The sequence below is a fragment of the Corticium candelabrum genome, chromosome 21 (genome assembly GCF_963422355.1).
Source record: "Corticium candelabrum chromosome 21, ooCorCand1.1, whole genome shotgun sequence".
Classification (NCBI taxonomy): Eukaryota; Metazoa; Porifera; class Homoscleromorpha; order Homosclerophorida; family Plakinidae; genus Corticium; species Corticium candelabrum.
In genome coordinates, this window is record NC_085105.1 from 4,166,651 (window position 1) to 4,193,742 (window position 27,092).

At 40.8% G+C, this 27,092-nt stretch overlaps 2 protein-coding genes across 2 annotated transcripts in view; both read right to left on the reverse strand.

Moving 5' to 3' along the window:
- Positions 1-16,617, reverse strand: part of LOC134196875 (fibrocystin-L-like) — a 22,162-nt gene extending 5,545 nt beyond the window's left edge. The window contains exons 1-24 of the mRNA XM_062666095.1: positions 15,319-16,617; positions 15,149-15,264; positions 14,899-15,088; positions 14,643-14,836; positions 14,297-14,582; positions 13,051-13,338; positions 9,400-11,466; positions 8,989-9,179; positions 6,472-6,612; positions 6,197-6,410; positions 5,963-6,132; positions 5,751-5,895; positions 5,497-5,688; positions 5,187-5,438; positions 4,937-5,128; positions 3,767-4,080; positions 3,271-3,616; positions 3,050-3,211; positions 2,081-2,989; positions 1,603-2,020; positions 874-1,100; positions 587-816; positions 325-527; positions 53-267 (exon numbers count right to left, since the gene is read on the reverse strand). Coding sequence (XP_062522079.1) covers positions 53-267; positions 325-527; positions 587-816; positions 874-1,100; positions 1,603-2,020; positions 2,081-2,989; positions 3,050-3,211; positions 3,271-3,616; positions 3,767-4,080; positions 4,937-5,128; positions 5,187-5,438; positions 5,497-5,688; positions 5,751-5,895; positions 5,963-6,132; positions 6,197-6,410; positions 6,472-6,612; positions 8,989-9,179; positions 9,400-11,466; positions 13,051-13,338; positions 14,297-14,582; positions 14,643-14,836; positions 14,899-15,088; positions 15,149-15,264; positions 15,319-16,617 — 8,961 coding nt within the window. The remainder of the gene's footprint in view (positions 1-52; positions 268-324; positions 528-586; positions 817-873; positions 1,101-1,602; positions 2,021-2,080; positions 2,990-3,049; positions 3,212-3,270; positions 3,617-3,766; positions 4,081-4,936; positions 5,129-5,186; positions 5,439-5,496; positions 5,689-5,750; positions 5,896-5,962; positions 6,133-6,196; positions 6,411-6,471; positions 6,613-8,988; positions 9,180-9,399; positions 11,467-13,050; positions 13,339-14,296; positions 14,583-14,642; positions 14,837-14,898; positions 15,089-15,148; positions 15,265-15,318) is intronic.
- A 718-nt stretch (positions 16,618-17,335) lies between these two features.
- LOC134196876 (fibrocystin-L-like) lies at positions 17,336-25,476 on the reverse strand. The gene is made up of 16 exons (XM_062666096.1): positions 24,735-25,476; positions 23,092-23,337; positions 22,285-22,420; positions 22,083-22,217; positions 21,869-22,013; positions 21,582-21,807; positions 21,342-21,517; positions 21,212-21,279; positions 20,055-20,249; positions 19,224-19,677; positions 18,978-19,166; positions 18,067-18,915; positions 17,834-18,012; positions 17,601-17,774; positions 17,458-17,541; positions 17,336-17,357 (listed from the first exon to the last, which is right to left on the reverse strand). The coding sequence occupies exons 1-16, from the start codon at positions 25,474-25,476 to the stop codon at positions 17,336-17,338; spliced, it is 4,020 nt and encodes a 1,339-aa protein (XP_062522080.1).
- Between the last annotated feature and the right edge of the window lie 1,616 nt (positions 25,477-27,092).

A 27,092-nucleotide genomic window follows, 5' to 3' on the forward strand; every position in this document is an offset into this window, starting at 1 on the left:
ACATAAATGCTGATTATTTCCTTTCCTTAATAATTTTCACTCACTCACAGACCTTGTAGACATCTTTTCTTTGTGGGTTCTTGTACCATATTGATAAGCGAACACCCTGGCCTGGTGCATCACTTGGTCCACCATAAGTATTCAGTAAATGAAATCGAAGATGACCAGGATTTGAGCCTGTAAACCACAACTGATAATCTGTGCCGATTGCCACAATACTGAAGAAAGTGGACAGTCTTTTTAAACATGTGTAGTATGTGCACCAGCCTAAACAGTAGCAACAATGCCACTATAGAATAATGAGAGACACAGAAACAACAGCACCGTGATCCATGGGTCCATTCATAAGATCCATATATGTTCCATTCCCAGTATTGCCACCGTGCAAAGCAATTGGTGAAACTCTTCTAACTTCTGAGTCACTATCCATGCTCTCAATCACGAGCATTTGATGATCCAACCCCGAGCATTTGTATGCATTCCAACTGGACACCCATACACAACCTGGGATGGCACTATTAAAAGTCCTAACCAAAAAGGATATGATACAGGTTTACAGTCACGCACATAAACATAATACACATACGTATTATCTCCTCTGGCAATACCACGTTTGTCAATTAAAGAGTTTGGATCAAGTCTGGTTTTGGAACTCTCGCCTGAATAACGCATTGTTTCTGGAAGACGTGATTGATCAAATCTGATTTCTGCCCGTGGGATAATTGACCCTCTCTCTCCAGTTGTTTGGACAAGTTTTCCATCTACATCATTAATGATAGAGTGTTTGGGTCCATCACAGTCCATGTCAACACAATCCTGGCATAAAACCATATAACATATAGCCATATCTAACTAAGAATATCATAAACTGACCTCTTGCACTATCCATTTAGGATTAGGAGGATACAACCGTGCTGTTCTGTCACCGGCAACATCAAGAAGTCCTGTATCCTTAAAGTAAACAGGATGCATGGCATCTGGAGACAGCTTGTTATTGGCAATAACATAGCTGCCGTGCTGGCAAGGCGGAAAATTATTGAATCGAGCAAACGTGACTGAGGTTATGTTGACTTGACCAGCAATTGTGGGATAACTCATTGCTGCATGCCACAAACAATAAATCAATCAACCAGTGAACTCTTAAGTAACTCAGAGTTTGAAATAATAAAACTGGACAAGGATCATAAATAGAAATCATATACAAACAATGAAGTCATATAAATCTCATCTGCACAAAACATGCAGCAACATTTCAATGCATGTCATGTCAATGTGTCATATCAAAAACTCTCTAAAGCACGTATCCCATGCACACTGCCATTATAGTGTATGTAATTCCAGCTAGTAAACAGTGGTACGTACCTACGTACTACGCATGTGTGTGTGTGTGTACTTGTGTGTGTGTGTGTGTGTGTGTGTGTGTGTGTGTGTGTGTGTGTGTGTGTGTGTGTGTGTGTGTGTGTGTGTGTGTGTGTGTGTGTGTGTGTGTGTGTGTGTGTGTGTGTGTGTGTGTGTTCACACACAAATATATCATGCATTGATAAACACACAAACATATCATGCATTGATACGAGATTTCAACTATACAAGAAACTTCCTTACGTTTGTGCCAAGGAACAAATCCATTCATTTTGCTTCTTTTTTTGACAAACGATGCCATCATAATTCCAAGCTTTGGATCATGGGCTCCAGTAGAAATAGAAGGACAATGTGAAGGAGTAGATGTAAAACATGGCTCCTTTGCAGTTGAACCAACCAATAGAGAGTCTTCAACTTTGATCCACTTGTAGTCAAGTTGATGTTTTACTGGATCAGGTCCAAATATGTTCAAACACAATCCAGTGTGACCAACAGCTACCATCACTTCACGAAGAGCTATTCGACTAGCGGTAGAGGAAAAAACACCATATTCCCATTGTCGAGAAGCTTTAAAACCCCCTGCTGCACTGCATGACTCACGCAAGCCTGTAATGACCAACCCAATTAATCCAGTCTGAGCTGAGTTACCCCAAAATTGAGCCTAAAAGTAAAACAGCAGAAAGTTAAGAAATTAAGCAAAGTGTACAAATAGGAAAAATACATCAGCTTTTCTAGGCGCTGCATCATCAATACACTGCTCTCCAGGAAAATAGAATCCAACCCTTTCAGACCCACTTGCTACATTGTCCTTCACAACATGTCCTGTTCCTCTAATGTTAAAAGTTGCTGGAAAGTCAACTGCAAACTTATCTTTTGGCCTTGCAAGCTGAATGCTTCTTGTGAACACTGCCAGATTACCCTTTACGGTACAATTGAGAGAACTAACTTTGAACATAGAGTCAACAGAATGGTATACCACATTGTCACTAAACTCAATTGAATTGCTGGCTAATGTTCCAAATGCCGTATTGAATGCAGTGTGGACAGAGCTGTGTTTGATATATGATCCTGCAGAACCATCCAAGGCATTTTTAAATGCAACAACATACCGTGGATCTCTCTGACTAAAGAAACCGCCTTGACCACAATATTTAAACTGCACACTGTCAATAAATGCCTTTCCAGTATGATCAGCTAGTCTGTACTGATAGGAACCCACTAAAATCCTACAACCAAATTCATCAACTGAGATTGAATTGTAGATGTCTTCTTCACCAATAATTTGCACATTCTGAGTCAGTATGCCAACCTTAGAAGCCATTCGGACTCCATTGTTTGCATGCCACCAGCGAGATGCATTATTGCCTGTGCCTGTCTCATTCCCAGATAAAAAGTGATCAACAACATGATCAAACTGCAATGATTGTTGAAGAGTCACTACATTGTTAGAGACAGAACGAACAGTGACAACTTCTGCTTCCGATGGCAAGTAACCTGAAGGAGAAACAACAAGTTCATCTCCAGCCTTCCAGTTGACGAGAGTGTTAAGGTGCAGTTGACTGTCTCCAGCAACAGCCGATTGACTCAATTCTGTCCACATAACATCGCGTTGCTCACCATTCAAATGTAACTAAACATACACCACAAATGCAGATTTCACAGTATTTCTATCACACGACATTGATTTAACCTCTCCAAATACTCCAATCGCCTTTGAACCCACAATCACATTTCTTGAATAAACCAAGTTTGGCACTTTCCTATTGCCCTTTAGAAAAATTGTAGCTTTGTAAGTAAACGGCTTACCCTTTTCACCGACTACAAGCTTGCCATTACTTCCAATAATGACAATCTATAGACATATGCAATAAACATACCTTCACGACATGTAAAAAGTGTCAGTTTACTAACCCAAGTTGCATTGAAAACTACATCACGTTTGTTGTCAAATTCCAGATGGCCTTGAATTTCTATTTTCTCCACATTCACTTCACTCACATCAACATACATTCTCCACGAACTCTCAATTGTGACATTGGCTCCTGAACCTGGCACGCGTTTCTTAGGCCAATCATTTGCGACACTCCATTTCCTCCAATTAGATTCGTAATCGACCTTATCATTAGGAGCTGCACAGCCCCGCACAGGACACGGCTCCTTTGAAAAACTGTAGAGAAGATCATTCAATGATTCTGTCTTCTCCTTTGCACTCAAGATGTACTGCAGCTCAAGTGTCTCATTGTCAAAATGCCATGACCTAGAAAAGTCCAATTTGTATGCTGAATTCCACATAAACTAAACTAAAAAGTAAATAGGCATGGATGGAAACTACATTGTCATACTATCCATTGATCTTGCTTAATTAAACATCTAAGCTAAACTACCTTAAAGACAGAATAAAACTTACGTGTGATTATCTGAGAATTCGACTTCTCGTCCAATGTCCTGTCTGTTTAAGCCAATTTTAAAGTGATTGGGTGCAGTATCAAAAGATGTCTTGATAATAATAGATTCACCAATTGGTACATCGTACAAACCAGCTTCGTATGCAGTGTTGTCAACACTAATAGAAGGTGGCACATCGTATGTGACATTATAGACTTGTTGACTGGATAGAGTTAACATATATCCATCGCCATGAGTCAACCTCTTGTGACGCCAAGGAATCACACTTGATCCATTCTCAGTCGAAACCAAAACATCTCTCCCTTTGAATGTTGCCTACAGTATTGACACAGAAAGTAAAACAATGAGAAATATGAAAAATGAAACCAGCAACAATGACACAAATGTGTTTTTAACATATCTTCAATTCCAATTATTGGAACTATAATACCTAACATTCTGCCAACATCATTTTAAAACCTACAAGCATTTGTATGCAAATTCCTGCTACAATTTGCTATTTCACCACAACATGTCAAGCATCCAGTCATCAAAGTTCCAGATCCAATATCTGATATATCTTGAAAGGCAGAGCACACCTGCTCATTCCAGCAGATATTGTGATTACATGGGCACTGCTTAGTTGCTGAACAGCTCTACAACAAGAACAAACTTGTTGTACAGCACAAAATTGCAAGTTACCTTGATGGATTGATGGAAATCAGCTTCATTGTGACTGATGTCATGTCACAACATGTGACCGATGTCACAATACGTGACTCAAATCCTGGTTTGTGATTAGCTTTGGGACTGAGCAATTTGCTGCATGCCTACATTCCTCCAGAGTGACAATCGAATACAAACATACAAAGCCGTCCATACTAGTGTTGTCTCTTATTATGCTCCTTGCAGTTTGCGACTTCTATGCATAAAGTTGTGCAACTGAGTTGTAGCTTCAATTCATAGAAAAGTTGAAAAACAATGACTCAGACAAACAGGGCAGGCGCATCACCAGAGGCGCTGACTGAAACAGACAGACAGACAAACAAACCAGACTATATACATAAAGTGTGCCTTATTACACCAGCAGGTGGATGAGATAAATGTTTAAGGCAGTTGCAAAAGGTTACACCAAGCCGATATTCAATTAAACAAGCAAACCAATTTTTTGGTTCTCACACTTATCACTTACAATAGGTTCGGCATTGTTCCAAGCCAGTCGCAACAATGAAACATTAGCAGTGCAAACTGATCCAGGAAATTTAGCATTCAGACTATACTCAGGAAGTTGCCGACAATACTCAAGAGGTAAAAGCCCATTTGCAGGTGTCACCCAGCCACCAGGAACACCAGCCAACGTGCCATCCAAGTCTTTAAACAGAACCTGCACCATCCAGCTGTATTCAACTACAGTTCCATTTAAAACAAAAGCACATGCATACCTCATGTTCCCATTGAAATGCAGCTCGATGCAAACTTGAGTTCCCCAAGTAGTTGATTTTTTCAAACCAATACTGAAAGCCTCCTTGAAACTTCTTGCAATGAGAGCAAGCTCGCAAGCAGGACAGTGATGGATCATCAAACCGAGCAAATGTAATATTAGAAAATGTAAAAAGACGACGGTTAGGTGTACGAATTCCACCTTTCTGCGGACTTCCCTGATTTGCAATGGTATGAGAAATAATGAGAGTATCCTGTTAGGAACGGTTGCACAGCAAGCTAAAAGAGCAAGTGTCATAGTCATAAGCATACCTTCACCATTGGTCCTCCCCATTGGCCATGACCTTCTTGAATTGCAATGCCATCGTCTCGGTTGTCAGCCACTTTAAAACCAATCAGCCTGACGTGACCAACAACTGACAGTTCCAAACCGTGAATTCCATTTGAATATGAAACAAAGTTGTAGAGGTTAGCTGGCACATCATCACCTGTACAACCATTTTCCTACGCAGCCACATCAGTCTATTGACTGTTTAATATAGATATAATTTGACAGGACTCTATACCTTTGGCGTGTATGTCTCCCAAATACGAAGACCAAACTCAGCATTAGTGTGTGCCACATTATCACGAAACTCTCCAAATGGTGTTTTGTTAGGACACACACTTGTAGTAAAAGATGGTCCAACTGGGAATGGATCCAAATCATACCTTCAGAGTTGTAACAGAAAAACAGTCAGCACAATTAAAAAATAAATGTAACAGCTTCTACTTATACCAGAAACCATAAGCTCTGGATCCAGCAGCTGCATTCCCAATAAACGTATTGTTTGGATTTGTGATCCAAAATGTTGCAGGCAACTGATCTGTGTTGAGAAGACTTGAAGATCCTCGAGTCACAAGACCAAGATTTCTGATGTACTGATTCCCAGTCTCTATGCCATCCTCCTGCAGAACCAGTGACCCTGTATTACGCACGGTACATATATCAACTAATGAGAACTTTACATACAACAAAGAATGTATGTCCCATGATGTCATAAGCCACCACTCCTTCAAATAGCATTTCATGAACTCCATGTGCAGTAATGGCTCGATTGTGTGAGTGATGAATAGAACAATGACGTACATATGATCCATTCATTTTATCGCTCAAATGGAAGTGAACAGCATAACGCCCCAAACGAAACGCTTGCCCAGCATGCCGAACTTCAACATGTTCCATACTAAACAAAAAATAAAATATCACCACTTGCAGTTTGTGCTGATGTGAAAAATGGCACAAACTGAACAGGAGTTGGATCTTCTCCAGCACGATGTACCATTATCTGAGACCCATACTGGTCAGCACCAAGATCATCAAGGCTGTCACCAGCATACTGTGAGCCTTGTACAATGACATTGTGAGACAGTAAGCCAACCTCTGCCCTACAAACCATACTTCTTGTCTTGAAAGTTAACACTTAATTAATTAAGTTATCAAGTAAACCAATGCACCACAGTGAGCATGGCATGTTATGTTCATTAACACCAACAGCAAATCCCTACTACTATTCTAATCAGATTAATAGCTACATAAAAAGCACAAACCTTCCGGATGTTATTCAAGTCTTGAATGTAACAAGCATAACACTTCCTACATCTACAAAAGCTGTGTTACATAAGGTCCACTAAATTGTGTCCCGAGCTCCACCCGGTCCTGGCTCTTTTTTTGCGTTCAGACGTCCATAGCCACCATTGCATCTCAGCAAGATGAGCAGGTCTGAAATGCGAGTCAATCACATGGTCTGTAAACAATGGCGGTACACAGAAGCATAGTATGGACTGACAAAGAGGTGACGGCACTCATTGGGATATGGGGAGATAAAATTACTTGAAAAGCATGTGAGAAGAGTTCACAATCCTCCGCCATGATTAACTGCATGCGTGCGCTAGTCAATGATGGGTGAAGATATATCATAATCGTGGCCTGATCCGGCATTCAACAGTGAGCCGTGCCCGTGGGCAGGGGCCCCAACTCGGCCCAAATAATTGTCGTGTAAACAGATTGTCCCGGGTTCGGCCAGGGTTCGGTACAGGTCACATAACATTGTGTAAACGGTGCTAAAGAGATAATGCATGAGTACAAACATGGCCAAGGACAACCAGTCCACAAGTGATAAGCTTACACCTTCAATAGTCTCAGCACCTGGAGCAGTCAGCTAGCCGATGTTAATTAACATATACCAACTATCAATCTTATTGTTGAGATATGAATACACACCAAGAAGAGACCAAACTGTTGCCCTAATATTAGCAACACTCTTTTTCATTTGATAGCAGTCTACACGCAGACATCATTAAGTAACAGCAAAGGTGCTAGTAGCTCAAATCTCTCAAATATTAGCATCAAATGTTTGGAAATAAAACACTTCAATCTACTCAACTTTAAAGACACCTGCACATAATTAGTTTACTAAGGCCGCGTTTCCACTAGCTGCACTAGTTAGCTTAATTAAACGCATTTATAAAGTAAGTCAGTTCTAGCTGCACCTTAAAAGTAGTTTAGCTTAAACATGTTTATATACTAAACCGGTTCAAGAAAGCAGCTGTTTCCACATAGGAACTTACACATCTGGGATGTTCAAGACAAAACTTTTAGGAACACCGTTGTAGGCTTGTTTCGAAGTATACTATTGGGCTGCTCTGTCACTAAGTCAGAACAACTGTTGGTTGTCACACGATTCAGCTTCTACTACTAGGAATTTGCATGATGATGACCAAGGACACTGTCTTCTCTTTCTCTCTCTGTAGCTGCTGATTTCTCTCCTTTAGTTAACAACCGGGGCCCTTACATATTTCAAGGCAATCCGATACCAGCAAAATAGTCAATATCATCAAACGATGTTGTCGAGAAGCCATTTGAAGCAAGCACGCTACTGTCACGAGATAGTTAAACCTAAACCACTGTGCTAAGCTTCTAAAAACTAAGTCTAAGAAAGCGGTTTAGGTTCAGAATATAATTGTTTTAGTGAAGGTGGAAATAAGTCAACCCTTAAACCAGTTGAGCTTAAGCCACTTGCTAAACTGGTTAATTAAGCGCTAGTAGAAACGCGCCCTAATTGCTTATGTATCTAACAAAAAAAAGTCTGAATCCAATGTTCTCAAACATTGAGCCATACTGCATATGGCATATGCAGGCGCGGCCTCAGCACCATAATGGGGTGCTTCGCAAGACAGCTCAATACAGCTGAAAGTCTGTGATGTATATGTCCTAAGGACACTTTTGCCATAAATGGTGCCTCTCAATCAGTCACTTAACTATGCAATAATTTCTTACTTAACTACAAGATTATAGAGCCATGACAACTGTAGCAGCAGTTAAGGATACGTAAGTTAATGTAAGATACTAATACAGACTCTGAGAACACTTTTTGTGGAAATATATTCAAGTACTAAATACCATAGATGTTAAAGTGATAGAAGCAAGGGAAGGCTCAAGCACAATGCCAATCATTACTGTAGTCTCTTCAACATCTGGGGTACATTACTTTGCTTTTTCTACGCTGTCGCCTCGAGAAGCCGGATTCTTAGTGGAGCATGGAAACACTGGAATTTTGATGTTCACAGGCAATTCTGTGCGTGCGTCAATTACTTTTCGCGGTCTTAACTTAGGGTTAGAGTTAGGGTTAGGGTTATGGAGTATGGTTAGGGTTGAAGTATGATTTCTGCCTGATGCATAATCAGATGCATGCCAGGCCCCCCACCTGTATATGTTTGTGTACAGATCTAATTATGACTGAAAATAAACACAACTGAGAGTACCTTATGTCAATAAACTGGCCATCTTCCAACACATCTCTGATTCCATAATGTGTGGACTTGACAGGATTGTGCAACACAATTCTGTACCCACCATTCTCCACAACACTAATTCTACCAGTCTCTGTCTCATTCCCATCCTTACTGGTAGAAGCGATAACCACAAGGTCATCTTCCAACCAATCAACAGGTTCCTATACCAAAAGAAATAAAAATAAGCCAACTAACTAATCAATCTCTAGTCAATTTATCAACAAATATATATTTGTTATTTTGTATAGAATTGTGTGTGGTGTGGAGAGGAGAGAGGAGAGAGGAGAGAGGAGAGAGGAGAGAGGAGAGAGGAGAGAGGAGAGAGGAGAGAGAGAGAGAGAGAGAGAGAGAGAGAGAGAGAGAGAGATAACTACACTTTACCATAAGTTCTAGGACAGTTTCGTTCTTCTTGACAGTCTCTGCTAGACGAGTCCATGTAATAGACCTTGGGCGGCCATGTAATTCCAAGGATCCCCGACGCAGTCCTAAAACTTTGGCACCATACATTGGAAGTTCAGGGTCACGTACATTACCATGCAAAGTGATTGTAGCTCGATGCATGAAAGGTTCCTCCTCTGTTCCAACTTGTAGCCGACCGCCGTTGATGAAGATGTACTTTGCTTGTAAATGAATGTCTTGGTTATCATCAAAAATAAGATTTCCAACAATTACAAGCAAACCAAGAACTGGTGTTGATGTATCAAGTAGAACTGTCTGACCATCTTGAATATAGACAGCAGCTCCTTCTTCAGGCGGATTGTTGCCACCCCAAGTGAAACGACTCGACCACCTGTCAATATATTCAAACTGTGCTGATGATGGTGATGTAGCATTTCCAAGAAACAACTCAACAGCACTTCCCTTGCCAGGCACCACAACACTTACACGACTGTTTAATGTAGTTGTATGAGCTTCAGTCCTACATTTTATATGTGAGTTATTAAATTCTCTGAGACTACATTCGATTCCATCAATCGAGACTACAACAGTTTCACCATTAACAGTTGAGTTGAATCCTGACCCTATAATAGTTAGCAGCGTTCCTCCTGCAGTTCCACCTCTTCGAGGAAACACATTGTCAATTATGGGTGTCAAGCTACCATCATACGTAACATTGAATGCAAACATAGCATGTGATTCCCCTGATGAACCATTCACAAAAGCCTCAACAGGACAGCTATGTACCAAAGCTAGCATATCATTAATATCTGTATCATTTTTGATGTTAGCTAGTAGTTGATACTGTGGCACAATGCAGACAGTTTTATTGTATGTTGATGCAAGAATGTTGCAAATCTGACTACATACAGTTATACTGTATGTAACCCCATAATTAACACCATGAGATGACACCAACTTGCCATGTAAATTTGATGCTGCTAATGTCTGTCCTGCAGCTGCAGCTGCCTTCTGAGTATCAGCATACGAGTACTCAGACTTGAAATGAAAACCAGACTCTTCGTTCTCCACTGTTCCAGACAAAAATCCAACTCCTGTCACTGCCACTTCAACGCCACCACCAAGACCAAAACTTGTGGGTGTAACAGAATCAATTTGTAACTCATACCTGACATCAGCTGCATGGTCAGGTTGATAAACAGCATATCCTACATTACTAATTTTGACTGCAACAATGTATCGATCACCAGCAACACGAGCTCCGACAACACATTCAATTTCTGTGTCAGTTGCTGACTGTACTGCACAATCTTGACTTGTTGTTGCCAGTTGATTGGGCAATAGCCCAAAATGATAAGCTCGTCTCATAATGTACACTTCAACATTATCTGTCTGAGAGCTGAAGAAGATACCCGAAATAGCAATAACATTGCTGGCAACTAAAATAGAGCTTGATACATTAAAGATGACAGGTGTAGAGTTTGTGCTGTATGTGTAGAACACTGATGAACTCACATTGTAGTTACCAATAAACACAACAACAGGAAATGGTCTATTATGATGATCCTTTGCTGTTTCAACAGAAGAAGTCAAGCATGTGACTGAAATAAATGATGAGTCTTGTACTTCACATTCGTAATTACCAATCATGATTGTCACATTTGACTTAACATAGGAAAGTCCAGACCCTGTCAAAGTGATGAGAGTTCCACCTGCAATGCTGCCATTATTGGGAGAAACATTCATAACAAAAGCATCAACATGAAATATAAGTTTGCCAATAGAATTATGGATGTTCACCACAGATTGACCAAGTCCATTACCGTACACAAGAACAGTAACTTTCTTATTTCCAGCTTCCTGATCATCAACAACACAAGAAATGGTCTGATTGTCACTCTGATAGGACACTTGCTCTGCATTCATGCACAAAGAGTTACCAATGCGCACTTCCAAGACTGATGACAACTTCGAAGTTTGGCCAAAATCTTCACTTAGCAATTGAGATCCAACAACAGAGAGAACTGTACCAGGCCTACCATGGTCAGGCTAAACAAACAAGAAACACGTTAGGTTACAAAACATATATAAAAAGAGACCCAAGACTTGACGTTAACCATCATACAGTATTAGCAGACTGGTAAAGAAACGTAGAAAGCATCATCAACGTGACATCATTGCATCAACTGCCATAATATATATGTATCTCCTGATTATACCTGGCATACTAATTACTGTCCCTTTAACAACTGCGCAAGTCATATTTTGTGGTTTTGGGTTTTCTGTACTGGAAACCAACAAATTTTCAATGGTGATGTATTTTTGTCAATTTCGGTATGGCCTATGAAGCACCTAAATTAAAACTCTACCTAAATTTGTAAAAGTTGTCAAACCTCTAGGAGCCAACAGCAATGTCCATGAACATGGTAAATTATTGCAATTATTATCTAAAGACAAGTGCTGTCCACTTGTGAGTTGCACGCCAGTTCCTGCAACTGAAACTTATACATAATATTAGATTAATATTGGCTGGCAAGAATGGTCATCCTCTTCGGTTATCTAGCAAAGATACAATGGAACCTTTGGCAATGGTGAGTCTCTTTCGGTAGCCGTTGCAAATACTCAGGATTGTAGTATACAAGATGTTGTGTCCTAACTTTAATGAAAAGTGACACGAGGCAGCTTGCAGCATGTGTAAGTCAGAGTACCTGACCATACTTCACACAGTTCAGCGTATTGATGGCAGTGCAAGCGACTTTTTGGCTCTTGTTTGCTGCCTTCTTGTTGATCTCGGTCTCTCTCTCTCTCTCTCGCACACACACACACACATACACACACACACACACACACACACACACACACACACACACACACACAGACACACACACACACACAGACACACACACAGACACACACACAGACACACACAGACACACACACACACACACACACACACACACACACACACACACACACACACACACACACACACACATTCATCAATTTCTGCATTTGCTGAGGCGCATGCTGCCTCGTCAGCTTGTCTCCTGGCAGTTGGGGTCTGGAAGGTCAGCAATTCTTGGTCTTGGTAACTTGCCTCTCAGAGTAGAATTTGCCTTCGCTAACCAGGTTCCCATCCACACAGTTGACAGCTGGGCCAACACCACACTTGTATGACACATGCACTCACACATAGTGTCAAGCTTGCAATACTTGTGATTAGTACGTACAACATAGTGTACACGTATAATTGTGATGCGTAAAGGTAGTTCTAGTGCACTGTGCATCCAGCCAGGAGTCTTGAGATTTAGAAGTTTCACCGAAAATAGATCGCTACCAAACCGAAATTTTTATGCCACTGAAAATTTCTTGGTTTACAGTATGTCCTTCAACCTTTCAGCAACCGGTACAGAAAGACATGTAATCACAAAAACAAACAACCTAAAAGCATAAGTATGTAAACAGATGAATAAATAAATCAGTACACAAAGCCAATAAATCAGTACATACTGTCAGTACATACTGTATGTCTCCTCCTCATAATGATAATACATCGATAAGACAAACTCAGTATACCAGTAATAAACTTTACTCAAATCACTAAAAATGTAATTGGCATTTCCATCTCCTAACCTCAATGCTGACAAGAACTGGTGTTTGTTCCTTTTTGAACTCATATGAGCAATAGCCTGTGAGACATTTTGCTTTTTCCAAGTCAAATACAGGAAGATCAGACCTTGACTTGACAATAAGAGCGACTTTCATTCCAGCACCACAATTTCCACCAACAGCGCATATAAAGTAGTAAGTACCAGGAGCCAAACCACTGACTTTTACTGTACCAGTAACTGAAGGACGAGACCATTCTTTCAATGCCATCGTTGGCGATAGATCACAATCATCGTAAGCAGTCTTTGTCACCTGCAAATACAAGCAACAAATGACAAACATGAACACATTACATAATTATAGAAATTAAATCAAAATGTGTTAGATCTGTATAATTCCCCACTATATGTTAAATTATCATTTTAGTCACATTCCTTCCATGCAGTCATGTAAAGTTATTTGTGTAGTATGACCTGACCTCCTTGCTGCTTTTACATTTAACTTTATATCTTTGTGCAATGTAAAAATGTTGTCAAAACAGAGCATACTTAGCCATGTCTATCATGCACAATGAGTGAACACGTCCAATTTCATATCAGCTGATGCCATGCATAGTTGACACATGAAAGTAAGTGGTCTGGCTAACAGATTAGATATAGGACACAGTGTTCTGCCCAGGATTTTTTGAGTGGAGGTCGAGTATTAGCTGCATTAAGGGGCGTGGTTTATTTCTGACAAGAAAGCGCCAAACAGAATGTATCGCACTGTTGATGGTCTATGATCTAAAAAAGCAGACAATGAAAGCTGCACCTTTTGTCAACAGTCCGGAACTATGTTGCCCAGTCTCCGTTTAGACTATGGCATGGTTAGATGTCTGCCCTCCATTGGAGCAAGTAAACCACTAGCTAAAATATATAGTGGTGGTCGGAACATGTGGAGTGATAGTTGATGTTTGTCGAGTGATGATCAGGCCCGACCACCTCCGACCACCGTGGGCAGAACCCTGATGACATCCCACATTTAACTCATTGCACAGTTTACAACATTTACATACGTTTATGAGTAACATTTGTAGCACGTATGAATGCAACAAACAGCAAGGTACCATACAATGCACAACTCATTCAACAAGCATGTAGAGTCATTATTGTAATGACTCACAAAAAAGCTATAACCAAGAAACAGTGACACAACTGATACAAACATGCCAACAATGATGTCATATATGTATGTACTGTGGTATAATCCATTAGCTATGTTGCTAAGATACCTGACTCAGTGAATGAAATTCATCCCACTCAAATACAACAACATCTCCTTGTGTTATGACAACATCAGAGTATGACACAATACGCCAGTGAACATGTACTGATTGGTAAAGTTGATTGCTTGAATCATAATCTTTCACATCATTTTCTTCTGTTACAGTCACCATAAGATGCATCCCTGCTACACAGTGGCCAGACACTGCACAAGCAAAGTAGTGTGTCCCTACTCTCAAACCATTGACTGGAACATTCCCAATAGTCACTGGCTGTGAATAACGAGCAATGACACTAGAGCAAAGCTATGTCACGTACAATTCCAGTGAATTAAAGTAGCCTCTTCCTACTTACCTCCCTGACATCTGAGCTACTTGACTAACAGCACATTCTTCATATGCATCTTTGCTGGCCAGCTCAACAACATCATGGTAAACACCAAGTCCACCAGACCACTGGAACCTTATGCCTGTTCCATACGCTATACTTACATGATTATACACTTGACCAAGACGCCACTCAATGACAACCTCACTTCCAACAAACACCTACCATAACAATCAACCAAAACTATAAATTGTAATTGCACAGAAAACGTGACCTAACCAACCTGCATCTTGTGACCCTTTTCACAGTCCCCAGTTACATCGCTGATGAAGTAATGATTTCGACCTGGTTCCAATCCAACTACTGTTGCAACACCTTTTGACTGACTTAATCCCCACACAATTCTCTTTTCTTTGCCATTTGAAGTGCATGAGTCAAATTCACGGCGACTCACCTCAACAACACTGTGAAATCTACACAAACAGCACAACAGCATGATGTTTTATCACACTTTCAAACTAAAACATCGATACCCATTCCACTCAAACTGAAGTCGATCGGATGTCTCAACATGCATTGTACCGTTATCGACTACAGACCAGTTCACCATCACATCAGAGTAGTCAACAGGTGCAAGAGAATACTGCACCTACAACAAGACAAATGTGTTACAAACGGAAGGTAGAGTACATGCCAACTATACATTTGGTACAGCCCCCTTTCCTCTGTGATCTTCCTTTTCATAGCGAAGACTGACTGGCTGTTTCTTGCTGTTGCCATAATAATAATGCCGCATAATGGCACCTTCACTTAGAAGAGCTCCATATAGTGCTACTTCAGCAACTACACCATGAAATGGTGCCAACGAACCATTAGAACGACTTGAAATGGATTGACCACCAATCAGTAGTGAACTTCTCACATTATGTGAAAATGTTGTTGTTCTGTTTTCTACAATTTCTGTATCAACATAAAGTGTTTGAACTCCACTTTTGTGCACAGAAAGATTTTCATCTAGCTTCCAACTGAACACAATATAAACCCACGAGTTTCCAAGTTTTTCACTAGTAATTACAGACCACACTCCTGCTGGAAGACCAGTTTGTTCTGATTCATCCAATGAAACAATCCGAATGCCATTGCACACTCCACAAACATTATAGAATACGCCACTTGCACCACTTCCACCACTTGTACCACTTGCACCACTTCCACCATTCGCACTACTTGTACCACCTGCACCACTTCCACCATTCGCACTACTTGTACCACCTGCACCACTTCCACCATTCACACTACTTATACCACTTGCACCACTTGTAGATTCTTCAGTTGTATTGAATGAATAATTTGTAAATGGATCATGACATGAAGAGGTTTGGTCTATATTTGGTGTACTGGTGGCCAACCAAAACTCTAATTCACCACAAGGGTTAATCCACAAGGCATACCCTCGAGACGCCAAGTCACCATTAAATGCTCCTAATACAAGCTGGTAACTTCCATTAGTTGGCAGGTGCTTCAACCACAACTCCCCACTAAGAATAGATGGGCTGTTTAGTGTAAGCAAGTAAGGGACAGCCACCCAGCCACCATTAAATTCGACGGCACTGTTGGTCCACTTGTCGCCACTAATTCCATCAACTCCAGTCTCTATATGCCCCCAAAACATGCCATTACCATTAGCTCCAATCCACCCCAAGTTCTTGGCAACCAATAAGGCTTTGTTATTCCATTGCATCATTCCCCGATCATTCAGCCTCCAATATCCCAGTGGATTACTTTCGTTTACAACTTGTGAGTATCCATCTTGAAACCTTTGTCTAGTAATACAAACAAGACTACTCTCCTCACCATCGTCATTTGACTCAGTCAATGCCTGCACATCACAGACAGTATTTCCAATTTGCACAACATTTCCACGCGAAGCCTTTGGATGAAATCCAACTCCGGATAGTATTACTTTAGTTCCACCATAAACTGATCCTGATGTCACATTCATCGAGAAGGCAGGCCGATACTCTAAAGAGGTAGCTTGAAGAGATCCAAAACCCCAACCACGTCCAGCAACATGTACCACAACTCTGTACAGTCCTGGAGGCCTCTCTGGCACAAAGCAATTCAATTCATCTCGTAACCCAATTTGTCTGTCACTGAGAGTAGTTACATTGGAAGAGAGGCTGTCTGACAACCTTGAGCTATTTGACTTCTGACATGCTTTGCCACCAATTGTTAAAGTGTTAAGAAATTCAGCATATGGCGTGTCAGCAAATGTGTTCCCAAACACCACTATTTCATCTACAACTGTCACAACTGAAGGCTGCACATATGTTATTATTGGTGTCTTGCAATGTGAATAGGAATAATAGGCAACATTGGAATAATTATCAGGAATGTCTGTGTCATTGTCACAAGAAACCATCATGGCATTCAATGAATTATTCAACAAGCTATCGGTATGGCTGGCAGTAATGTTGTTCACAAGAACACTTATAGGAACACGTTTTGTTCTTAATTGGGTAACATTAACAGAGCCTCTAAATCCTAGTAAAAAGTACAAGCTTAACTAATGCACTCTCTATACTGTAGTCACCAGTGTGCACACGTACCAATATCTGCATGTCCATCAGACACATAATAGTACACACCCGGTTCATCAAATGTAAAGCTGAAATGACCACTGACACTAGCTTTAGAGCGAAATCCAACACCATCATAGCCTATTGCTTCTTCATCTTTAACCTAACATATAATTATATCCACAAATGATTATAAACCAAACCAATAAGCACACAGACTAACTTGAACAACACTTCGCATAGTGGTGTAAGAACTGCCAAACCACTCCCATTCAACATTATCACCTTCTTGAATCCTAATGTGTTGAGGACGCCATTGGTAGCCAACGCCATATTGCGAATTACGACTACAACATTATGTTCTACAAATCTAAAACAAACACACACTACAACAACTTAGTCTTACCCCAAGTTGTCAACCCGATGAGTAGTAGATGATGATCGAGTAACACATTGAATTACTTCATTATTCACAATTTCAACATTACAACTTTTATCACCCAAAAGAACATCAACAAGTGAAGAGTTAGTTCCAAAACCAGCACCGGTCACTTGAATTCGCTGACCCCCAACAATAGATCTACAAGCAGCTACTAATTAATTATATGCGGCGTAAGTCTAAATAAGTGATAGGATTACCCTGCAAAATGTGACAAATTATCTATGCGAAGAACATACGTGAAATTTACTTTCATGACTGAGTTTCCACTTCCTGCTACAAACACTACAACGTCGTAAGTCCCTGGCTTGCTACTATTGGTTTCACATTCGATGGTATCATTAGTTGCAGACAAAACCTTCCACACCACTGAGCCAATCTAACATTGAATGTACAAGCATCAAAATCAACAAAATAATTAGCACAAGCATACTTTAACAGTGTTTCCAGTTACTGTGTTTGCAAATCCACTTCCTGTGATACTTACAACTGTTCCTCCACCAGCACTACCTTCACTTGGATCAATCGATGCCACATGAGGCGTGAGAGCATCTGAATACAGAAATGCATCATCCAATGTGTATGAAGTCTGCTTGCAATCTACAGATGTCACAACTGCAGTGACATTGACAAAACCAGTAGAGTCAGCTTCAGGTATGATGCATTGCAACTGCGTAGAGTTTGATGACACAACTATGCAAGGCTGGTCATCAAACAAAACTGTTTGCTGTGGACATGAAGAGTTTTCATTTCTGAAAGGAAGAAATCCACTTCCTTCTAAGATCGCAACTAGTCCACCTCCAACACTTCCGGCAGATGGCTCAATCAGTGAAAAATTCAAATAGTATTGGAATGAAAATGCTGTTGTGTTAGCTATTCCCGATGAGTAGATTTGAAAATACAGCTCATGCTCACCAGCATAATTATCACCAACAACACACTGAACTTCTGTCCCAGTGGCATCCTGAACATGACAAGACACTGATCCAAACCTGATATCATACTCCTCGACATTTGTGACAAATCTTAGGCCAGTGATCGTAACAACATCTCCTGCATATCCAGAGTCAGGACTCAATGACAACACAACAGGTTGGACATTATGAGAGTATGCAAATTGACAACTTGTATTTTCAGAAAAACGGGTAGCATGAACACTTTCACCCGAACCCTGACAACTTGCACTGACGTTTTTCACTACTACATGCACTTGGGGTGTCCTCTCCACAGTACGCAGCATGTAACCCGGTATGGGATCAAACAGAATACCACCGGGTGAGTACTAGCACAGTTAACAATAAAAGAGATCACCTACTGACCATGTATCAATCAAAATATTCATACCTCCTTTACAAAAGCATGTACGTCCTGTCCTTCAAGACTAGAATTGATCTTCATTAATGGAAGATCATTTGGAATGTCAAAAAAGTACACATTCCAGCCACGTACACTGCACTTTCGTTTTACATCAAGATTCCATTCATAAACAGTGACTTCACCAACTTCAGGTATAGTCTCCAATGCCAGTTTTAGCTTCAGACATACAACATAACTACTTTCAGAACCAAATATAATCAGCACTAATAATACCTCTTCACTGTTGGCATCATGAGGAATTTCAGGTGTCCAATGACCGAACATACTAAGATTAAACGTCCCTTCAATAGCATCACTGGCATTTCTAATAACATGGGATGAAACATCTAGTTGACCAGATGTAGTCACTTCAATAAGGCTGTAATTGTCAAAACAACTTGTTGCCTCATATTCAAGCTCAAAAGTAATAGCCACTGAGTTATTCTGAATGTAAGTAGTGTTTGAGACAAACACATCAGCAAGCATTAGACCATTTGGTTGTGCAGAAGCATCAACTTGCTGAGTGCCTCTCACTCTCGAAGAGATTGAGAACTCATCAACAAAGAATGGACCATTACGATACCGAGGTTGTGGAGATGCAAATCCAATGCCAATAACAACGTAGGGCTCACTATTCCCATAAACATTTGCCAGAGCCGAGTCCAAATTAAAACACGAGTAATGCCACCTGTAAAAAGAAAACGTGTCAGTAAACAAAACAAATAAACTACAACCATGTAAACATATGACCAAAACACTGCAACCAAAACAACAAAGATAATTCAATGGTTTGTGTCCTTCCTTGTCATTCATCTACATTTAGACATAAAAATTAGAAGATACAGTGCTGCAATAAATAAAATTTACAAAAACATTTTTCAATTTGCCAACTAATTGATATCTTATTAAAAACACAACTGTTCTATGATTTTTTTGTTCAGAATTAATGGCCTGTACATGTCAATTAATCAACATCAAGAAACCGATGACAGCTATCAAAATATCACAATACCAGTGATGAGTATGTACTTCACTCTAACAATTGCATTCATGAATGTCTCTTACTGGTTGTCATCCTGGATTTGACTTCCGTCTTCAGTTACCCAGTTTGAGAGATATGGAAACGGTAGCCCTTCAGTAAAGTCAGTCACTGGAACAGATCGCCAACCATGGTCCACAATATTCACAGCAAGAGCAGCATGTGTTCCTTGAGGAATCCGATAAGCCATGCAAACATAAGGGTAGTCTGCAGTTAAATACCTAAACACATACATAGTCCAGTCACTATTCACACCATTTTCAAGGTACTACATGTACACTATGCCAAAGTTACCAAATTATCAACCAAATATCCCCTTTTCACCCCAGCAGATTATACAGTAGGATGTCACTATCCAAACGCTCCAGGACCTTCAACATTACTTGAACTCCCAAATCAATGAAGCCACTGTGGTGTGAGAGCCCAAAGTTTCACCTGGACCCCAGTGACTGATGTCACGTCACAGCTGATGGCTGCTTAGGGCCCCAGTCAAAGACCAGGTACTTATTTATACTCCTGAGTCTCGAGAAGCAATTGTGTGTAAGTCTCTTGCTTAAGGAAATTATGCCACAGCTCGCCAACACTGTGACTTGAACTTGCCACCCTGCAAGGTCCCGGATGTACTCACTCTATAGGATGACTCTCTAACCAATTGAGCTACAGCATTACACACACACTCACACACACACACACACACACACACACACACACACACACACATGTGCAAACACACATGTGCGCACACCCACACATGCACACACACACACACACACACACACACACGCACACACATGCACACACGCATGCACACACGCATGCACACACGCATGCACACACGTATGCATGCACACACACACACACACACACACACACACACACACACACACACACACACACACACACACACAAGCAATAGCTGCAGTCAGTTACCCTCAAATTTAAACAAAAAAGCTAGACTGTTCAAATAAAAATAACCCATTTCACAAAACTAAATTGCAAAATATTCCTGACTATAATACATAATTAGCATTTGGTGTTGAATGCTTCAAATATTCTTTAATTACATTAGACTGTTACTATATATACAAATTCAATACAAATAATCATCTCAATATATACTCACAGTGTTAACTAATGTAATGCACTAAACTGTCCAAATACAACATGCTGGATGCACACCTACCCTAACTTATCCTGAAGTCCTTCTAGTCCACTATCTCCATTGAAATTTTGTGCATATCCAGACACCACCTATCACATAGTAAGCCCAGGTCCCATAACAACATCAGCACTAACTCAAAATGTACTTATACTTCCAAAAACCGACGACCACAGTAGGCATCACCATAAACAATGTTAGGACGAGTTTTTCCACTTAGCACATTCCAATGTTCTCCTTCTTGCTCAAAAGAGTCAATGTCATATGTATCATCGTCTAAGCTGAACTTATCACATTTTGCTTCAAACAAATCTAGAATAGCTTGACGAACTAAAATAAACACAGTATCACAACTTCCTGGAGCTACAATTGCACTATTTGCATAGAACCTTACCGTCCTCATTAGTTGCATCCACACTCAGTTGAGGGCTCTGACGATTACCCCAAACAAATTGAAATGCTGAATTGAGATGAGAAGACGATAATGAGTAAGTCATCGTAATAGCTTGTATTTCATTGTGCACAGTAGCTCTTGTGACAACTTGCTGGTGCTCGGCAACAGCTGCTTTAGTTTCTTTTCTGGTATATTTAAAAGATGGTGTATGCACCAATACGGCAACCTACAATTATGTACACAATCCAACCCTAATACATAGTAGTCATTAAAATAAACAAGCTCACTTTAACAAAGTCTCCACCACCATGCTCCTTGGCACGTGCCTTCAAGTAACATTTTTGGCCTTTTGTCAGATTTATAGGAGCCGACCTTTGTTCAGTGAACTTCCAGTAGTCAGTTAGGCCTGTCCACCCAGGAACAAATGCAATCCTGCAGACCAAGAGTGTTAATTATAAAATTAAAGACTCAAAGGCAAACCAACACAATATATGGACCAACCGCTGTGCTTCCAAAGCATTTGTAGTATTGGCAAACCAAAGTTCGCCATTGTCATCAGAAGCAATATAAAACGTATGCCAGCTATCCTGATCAGCTGTGAACACAGCCTCCACTTCTACTCCATACCTGTCTCCACTACAAGAGCACACGTCTTTACTGAACAGTAACTGTACATAGCAGCATGAAAGTAATGCTATCTTACTACAACCAGGGTGACGAAAAGGCGTCAACGTTATAAATGACGTCTGGATAATGAGGGTAGTTGTCACTGGCGATTAGATTACTCAACAAGGTTCCGTCAATGTCATGCCATACTTTCATTGTGGCTCCTCGTGCACCTGCATACACACATATACCTCTTTGTTTCATGTGTCTGAAACTAAAATTCAAGGAACACCAATCAATGTGCACTACAGTCTAGTTGCACTCTCCTTCAAAAATTACTGTTTACGATAGAGACTTGCATCACAATCAAAGATTGATAAGCGACTGGAGTCACCTTAGCACTAAGAAGTATCACCTAGAGAATTTGGAATATCAATTTAAAAATAGACCTGGTACAATTTAGGTTGCATGACCCGACTCATACTAAATCAGTTACAATTTACAAGAAACTGAGTTTATAACCATTCTATCACAAAACAGACGCAAGCGCGAAGTGCACACAATAAGCACATGATAATTCATTCGAGCTCTGGACATTGCCAATGCTGTACATGGCTTCTAGAGCTCAGGTTCATAAAACATTGCAGCAAACATAAAGGAACAAAGACAACACAAGTCCATTTCCTCATCTCACCGCACTCACACCAAGCATGCGAAACACATACATGTAATGTGAGCAACTTAGTTGTTGAAATTTGGTCTAGTCAGAAAAGTTAATGAAGGGCACGTCTCTCATGTGTCTTCTTCTAGCATTATAACAAAATTTGTGGCAACAATCAAGTTTCCTACAGCTTAGCACACATCAAGAGAGCATTCCTCTAAAATACAACGATGCAACACAAACCTTCAAAAAATGTTCCATTGCTCAACTCAAACGAGCCATTAGTTGTCTGAATGACGGGTGAGTCAGGAGAAGGTGAGCCAGTAACGCAAGTTATTAAATCATTTTTGACTTTCCCCACTATTGTACACGGCACTCCACCTACATCCACAGAAATCTGTTTGGCATTAGTACCAAATCCAGATCCACTGATTCTGAGAAGTGTGCCACCGTTTGAAGAGCCAAGATTGGGATAAACATTTGTCACATCTAAAGACAACAATAACTGACGTTAGATTGAATAAACACCGGTGTACAAGCAGAAATATGCATAATAATTTAAACCCTGTCCACACTGGCAACTGGATCGCAATCCGACTGCAATGCCGTCCACACTTGCAACTGGATTGCGATAAATCCAATCCACATCGAGAGGTGGTTTCGATTGCAATCGATTGAATCCAATTAGAAATAGGCACATTACCCTCACATATGCTACGAGTGTAGTCGGAACATCTATCCCTGCTCTTTCATCTTCGTTCTCGCCCACCTTGCATCGGTGTATCAATGCTTTCCACAAGCAAAGAACCCACACGTACACATCGGTCATCAGTCATGTAATACCAAACAAGTGGCGGAGGTATCATTTTCAAAGTGCAGCGTAGACGCTCGCTACCCTGATCGGATCGCGATCAGCATAATCCGATCGAGATCCATTCTGGTCTAGTGTGGACAGGCCTTTAGACAAAACAGACAAGCCATACAGCACCCGGAGAGCATAAACAATCAAGTGATGCCAAACCAATTAATTTTCTTGATGCTTGGATTCACTGGTCCAGTTTTAATTGAGCTAGCCTCTTTCACAGTCCCTCTTAATGCACGTAGGCTAGAGGCTAGAGTGGGTCTTCACGTGCGGGGCTCCACCCCATTAGCCTGGGGTTTTAAAGAGGGACTGTGAAAGAGGATAGTTTTGAGCTTGACCAAATTAAAAATTAAGTTTGATGTGCACGTGCACAATAATATTATGCTTGCTGTAAATGACTGGGTAGTGTATACATCCTAAAACAAACAATGCTGCATGTGGTACAGCGACTGTTACCACGATCGCCTCGGTATCAACATCTTTTGTTTTAATGTCCATTTTGTTATCTCACATATGTATGCAGTGCGATGAAAACTGCACATGCTCACAATGTCACATGATCATTACTTTTATTTTATTCTTATTTCAATTAATCGGTCCAAGTTTCTTGTACAATATATCAGCATCAAAAATTTAGTTGGTCTGCATGGTTAAAACGGAATCTACAAGAGATACGAAGAACTGCAACCATAATGATTGAGATAGGACAAACAGACAAACATACATACATACACATACATACATACATACAGACAGAAAGTCATCTCGGACAAACTTATTAGCATAGCCAGATTAGATCATCAAAACGTAGTGTAATAACTGTAATTTTGAAAGCTTCAGGACCGTAATGGTCCTGTTGTATTAGTCTTGCTGTGGATATTTCTCGTTTAGTTGTTCATGGTATAAATGCTTGATCTAAATGGAAATTATATGTATTGACAGACAGACAGACAGACAGACGGACGGACAGACATACGGACAGACAGACAAATGGACAGACAGAAAAAAGATTACATTAGTTTACCTGCATGAATCTCATACATATACAACTGCCCACTCGGTCCAGGCTGAAGAGCAAGAGAACGATTCCACGACGACCCGCCATACTCAGGAAGGAGGATGACTGCATTATGGAACCCCACCTTGCGAGAAGCAGCCTGACACTTCAAAGTATTCGAATCTAATTCATTGTTCCTATACAACTCCGAGCTGTCCGGTCTGAACATATCACACACATCATTCCCAACCATCACACGCTCAATTTTCCTGGCATCGCCCGATACAAACCATCCCTTCAACTCCACCACTGTCTTCACCACAAATGATCTGGGCAAAACACTGTCTATCCTCGGAGTCCTCCCCCAGCAATAGCGAATGAGATTTCTTGTGAACGACAGGCGGCCTACGTACACCTGCACGGGCAAGTAATCTGTGCATTCCCCTTCGACACTGTCAGGCCATGGTCTCGTTAAGCAGACAACGCGATGTTGACTCGCGCTGTTGTACCAGTCAACATCACATATGACGTTGCCAATGTAAACACGATTTGCGCCTCCGTATTGATCTTCACTGAAGCCACTCCCGTAGATGGTTACTTTTGCTCCCCCAGCGAGACCAATCGTTCTCTGAGATACTCCGTTGATGTCTGTAAACATACGTAAAACAGGCGACACGTCAAGATAATACGCAAGCGCCTGGAAGCGTTGCCGCGCGATATTTTCCGTTTGCACTAAAGTAGCGATTGTTCCTTGTAAAAAATTGTTCATTCGGTTGTTACTGTGCGTCTTCTCTACTCCTGCGCACTCCCACCCATCCCTTAGCGTCCTACCAGCCCCTGGTAACTATCGCAACACTCTACAGCACATCAAGAGAACTAGAGCTACTAGAAGTAGTAGTGCCCTGTGTAGAAAACTTACGTAGAGCAAACACCAACTTGTTTGAGATTGTCAGCAAGCAAAGCAATGTCACACAGAAAACATTCTGCCGCGAAGCGATGGTACAGACGAACATAGCGTAGCACTGCGGCAGATGGGCGGTGCCAATTGATGAAACCCAGTTAAGGCAGGCGTATTTGTAACGTGTCACGTTTATAGCCCGGATAAAAAATTCGGTACGTTGCCATTTTACGTATACTCTAGTACTACTGTACAAATTCAAGACGATGTCATTGCCTGATTGGTAATGCACGAATGCTACGAAGCTGACGTAAGTTTTCGAATGCCAATTGTTAGCCTCGCAAGCCAGGCTCTTCCGCAAAGTAACGCATGTGATCACGCGAGGAGGAGGAGCTTTTGCTAAGGCAAAGTCGTAGAGCCAGGAAAAGCCCGGCTTTCGTCAATGTGGCAAGGAAACCAATTTACTTCTTTAGAACTGGATGCCTTGTCTCCCTGGTGATGATCTACTAATTAAAACTTTACATTATATTTAAATTTGCCTAATTTAATTAAACAAAAATTTTCCACGAAAACCGTAACTAAATCACAGTGTACTATTTGCATTTGACTTCTTACCTTCGTTTAGAGTAACTTAGTCGATCTGCTAAACTTTTAGTTATGCGTCTCTGATCGCCATGCAGCCAAATTAATTGCGTCACTAGATAAATTGTGTGTGGGTGTGTGCGTGCGTGTGCGTGCCAAACAACTCTAAATAAGTAATACTCACATAAGTGATCTACTCTGCAACAGCTTGTCATTCTTTCGGTGCCCAAAAAGTAAGCAAGCGCGCATTTGTAACAGTAACGCAAGGCAGCCTCGGAGTAGACTGCTCACTTACTCTAATCTCTGTATGCACACATATGAAATTGTGCACATTGGTTAACAACCTATCTAAACAGCCAACAAAAGCGAGAAATAAATGGTTGGCATGGTAACGCGAGCGCCAAAGATCTGTACACGTACCATCTACAAACCTACTTTGGACACTTTTAAAACAAATTATTGCTTGTATGCATTTTATCTACAGCCCAATTGTCGTTATCAAGTGTAGAATTTAGTTCATACTCTCAGTACATTGTACAACGAACTATTTTCTCGCCGGCCGTAGCCGTAAGCAGGGATGCGAAGAATCTAAAATAGCGGCCCATACAAAAGTATCCAACGCATCCGAACCGGATCTCTCAGAACTCATTACAGAAATCTCGAACTCACGTAGCGCTCAACTTCAAACGTTCCTAATGGTAGCCAGACTATCACCGCTGACACTAAGCACCTCAGAAGCCAGCTATCGGCAAGTAAAACACCCGATTTATTCTTTCACATTTCACATTTCCCTTTTGTCCTCCAGGCTAGCACCTCACTCGAAGCAGCTACAACGACGAGAGTCACACCAAACGATTCGCTCTTGTCCGAAGAATTGCACTGACCCAACAGCTAGAAATGTGCAA

Bases quoted from the DNA above. Each gene is read 5' to 3' on its own strand.
- LOC134196876 (XM_062666096.1), bottom strand. From the start codon at position 25,476: ATGAACAATTTTTTACAAGGAACAATCGCTACTTTAGTGCAAACGGAA. The intron at 19,678-20,054 runs GTAAGAGACATT...TTCTTTTTACAG, and splicing joins CAAATCCAGGATGACAACCA to GTGGCATTACTCGTGTTTTA. The intron at 17,542-17,600 runs GTAAGACTAAGT...ATAATGTTGTAG, and splicing joins CATCGGGTTGACAACTTGGG to TCGTAATTCGCAATATGGCG.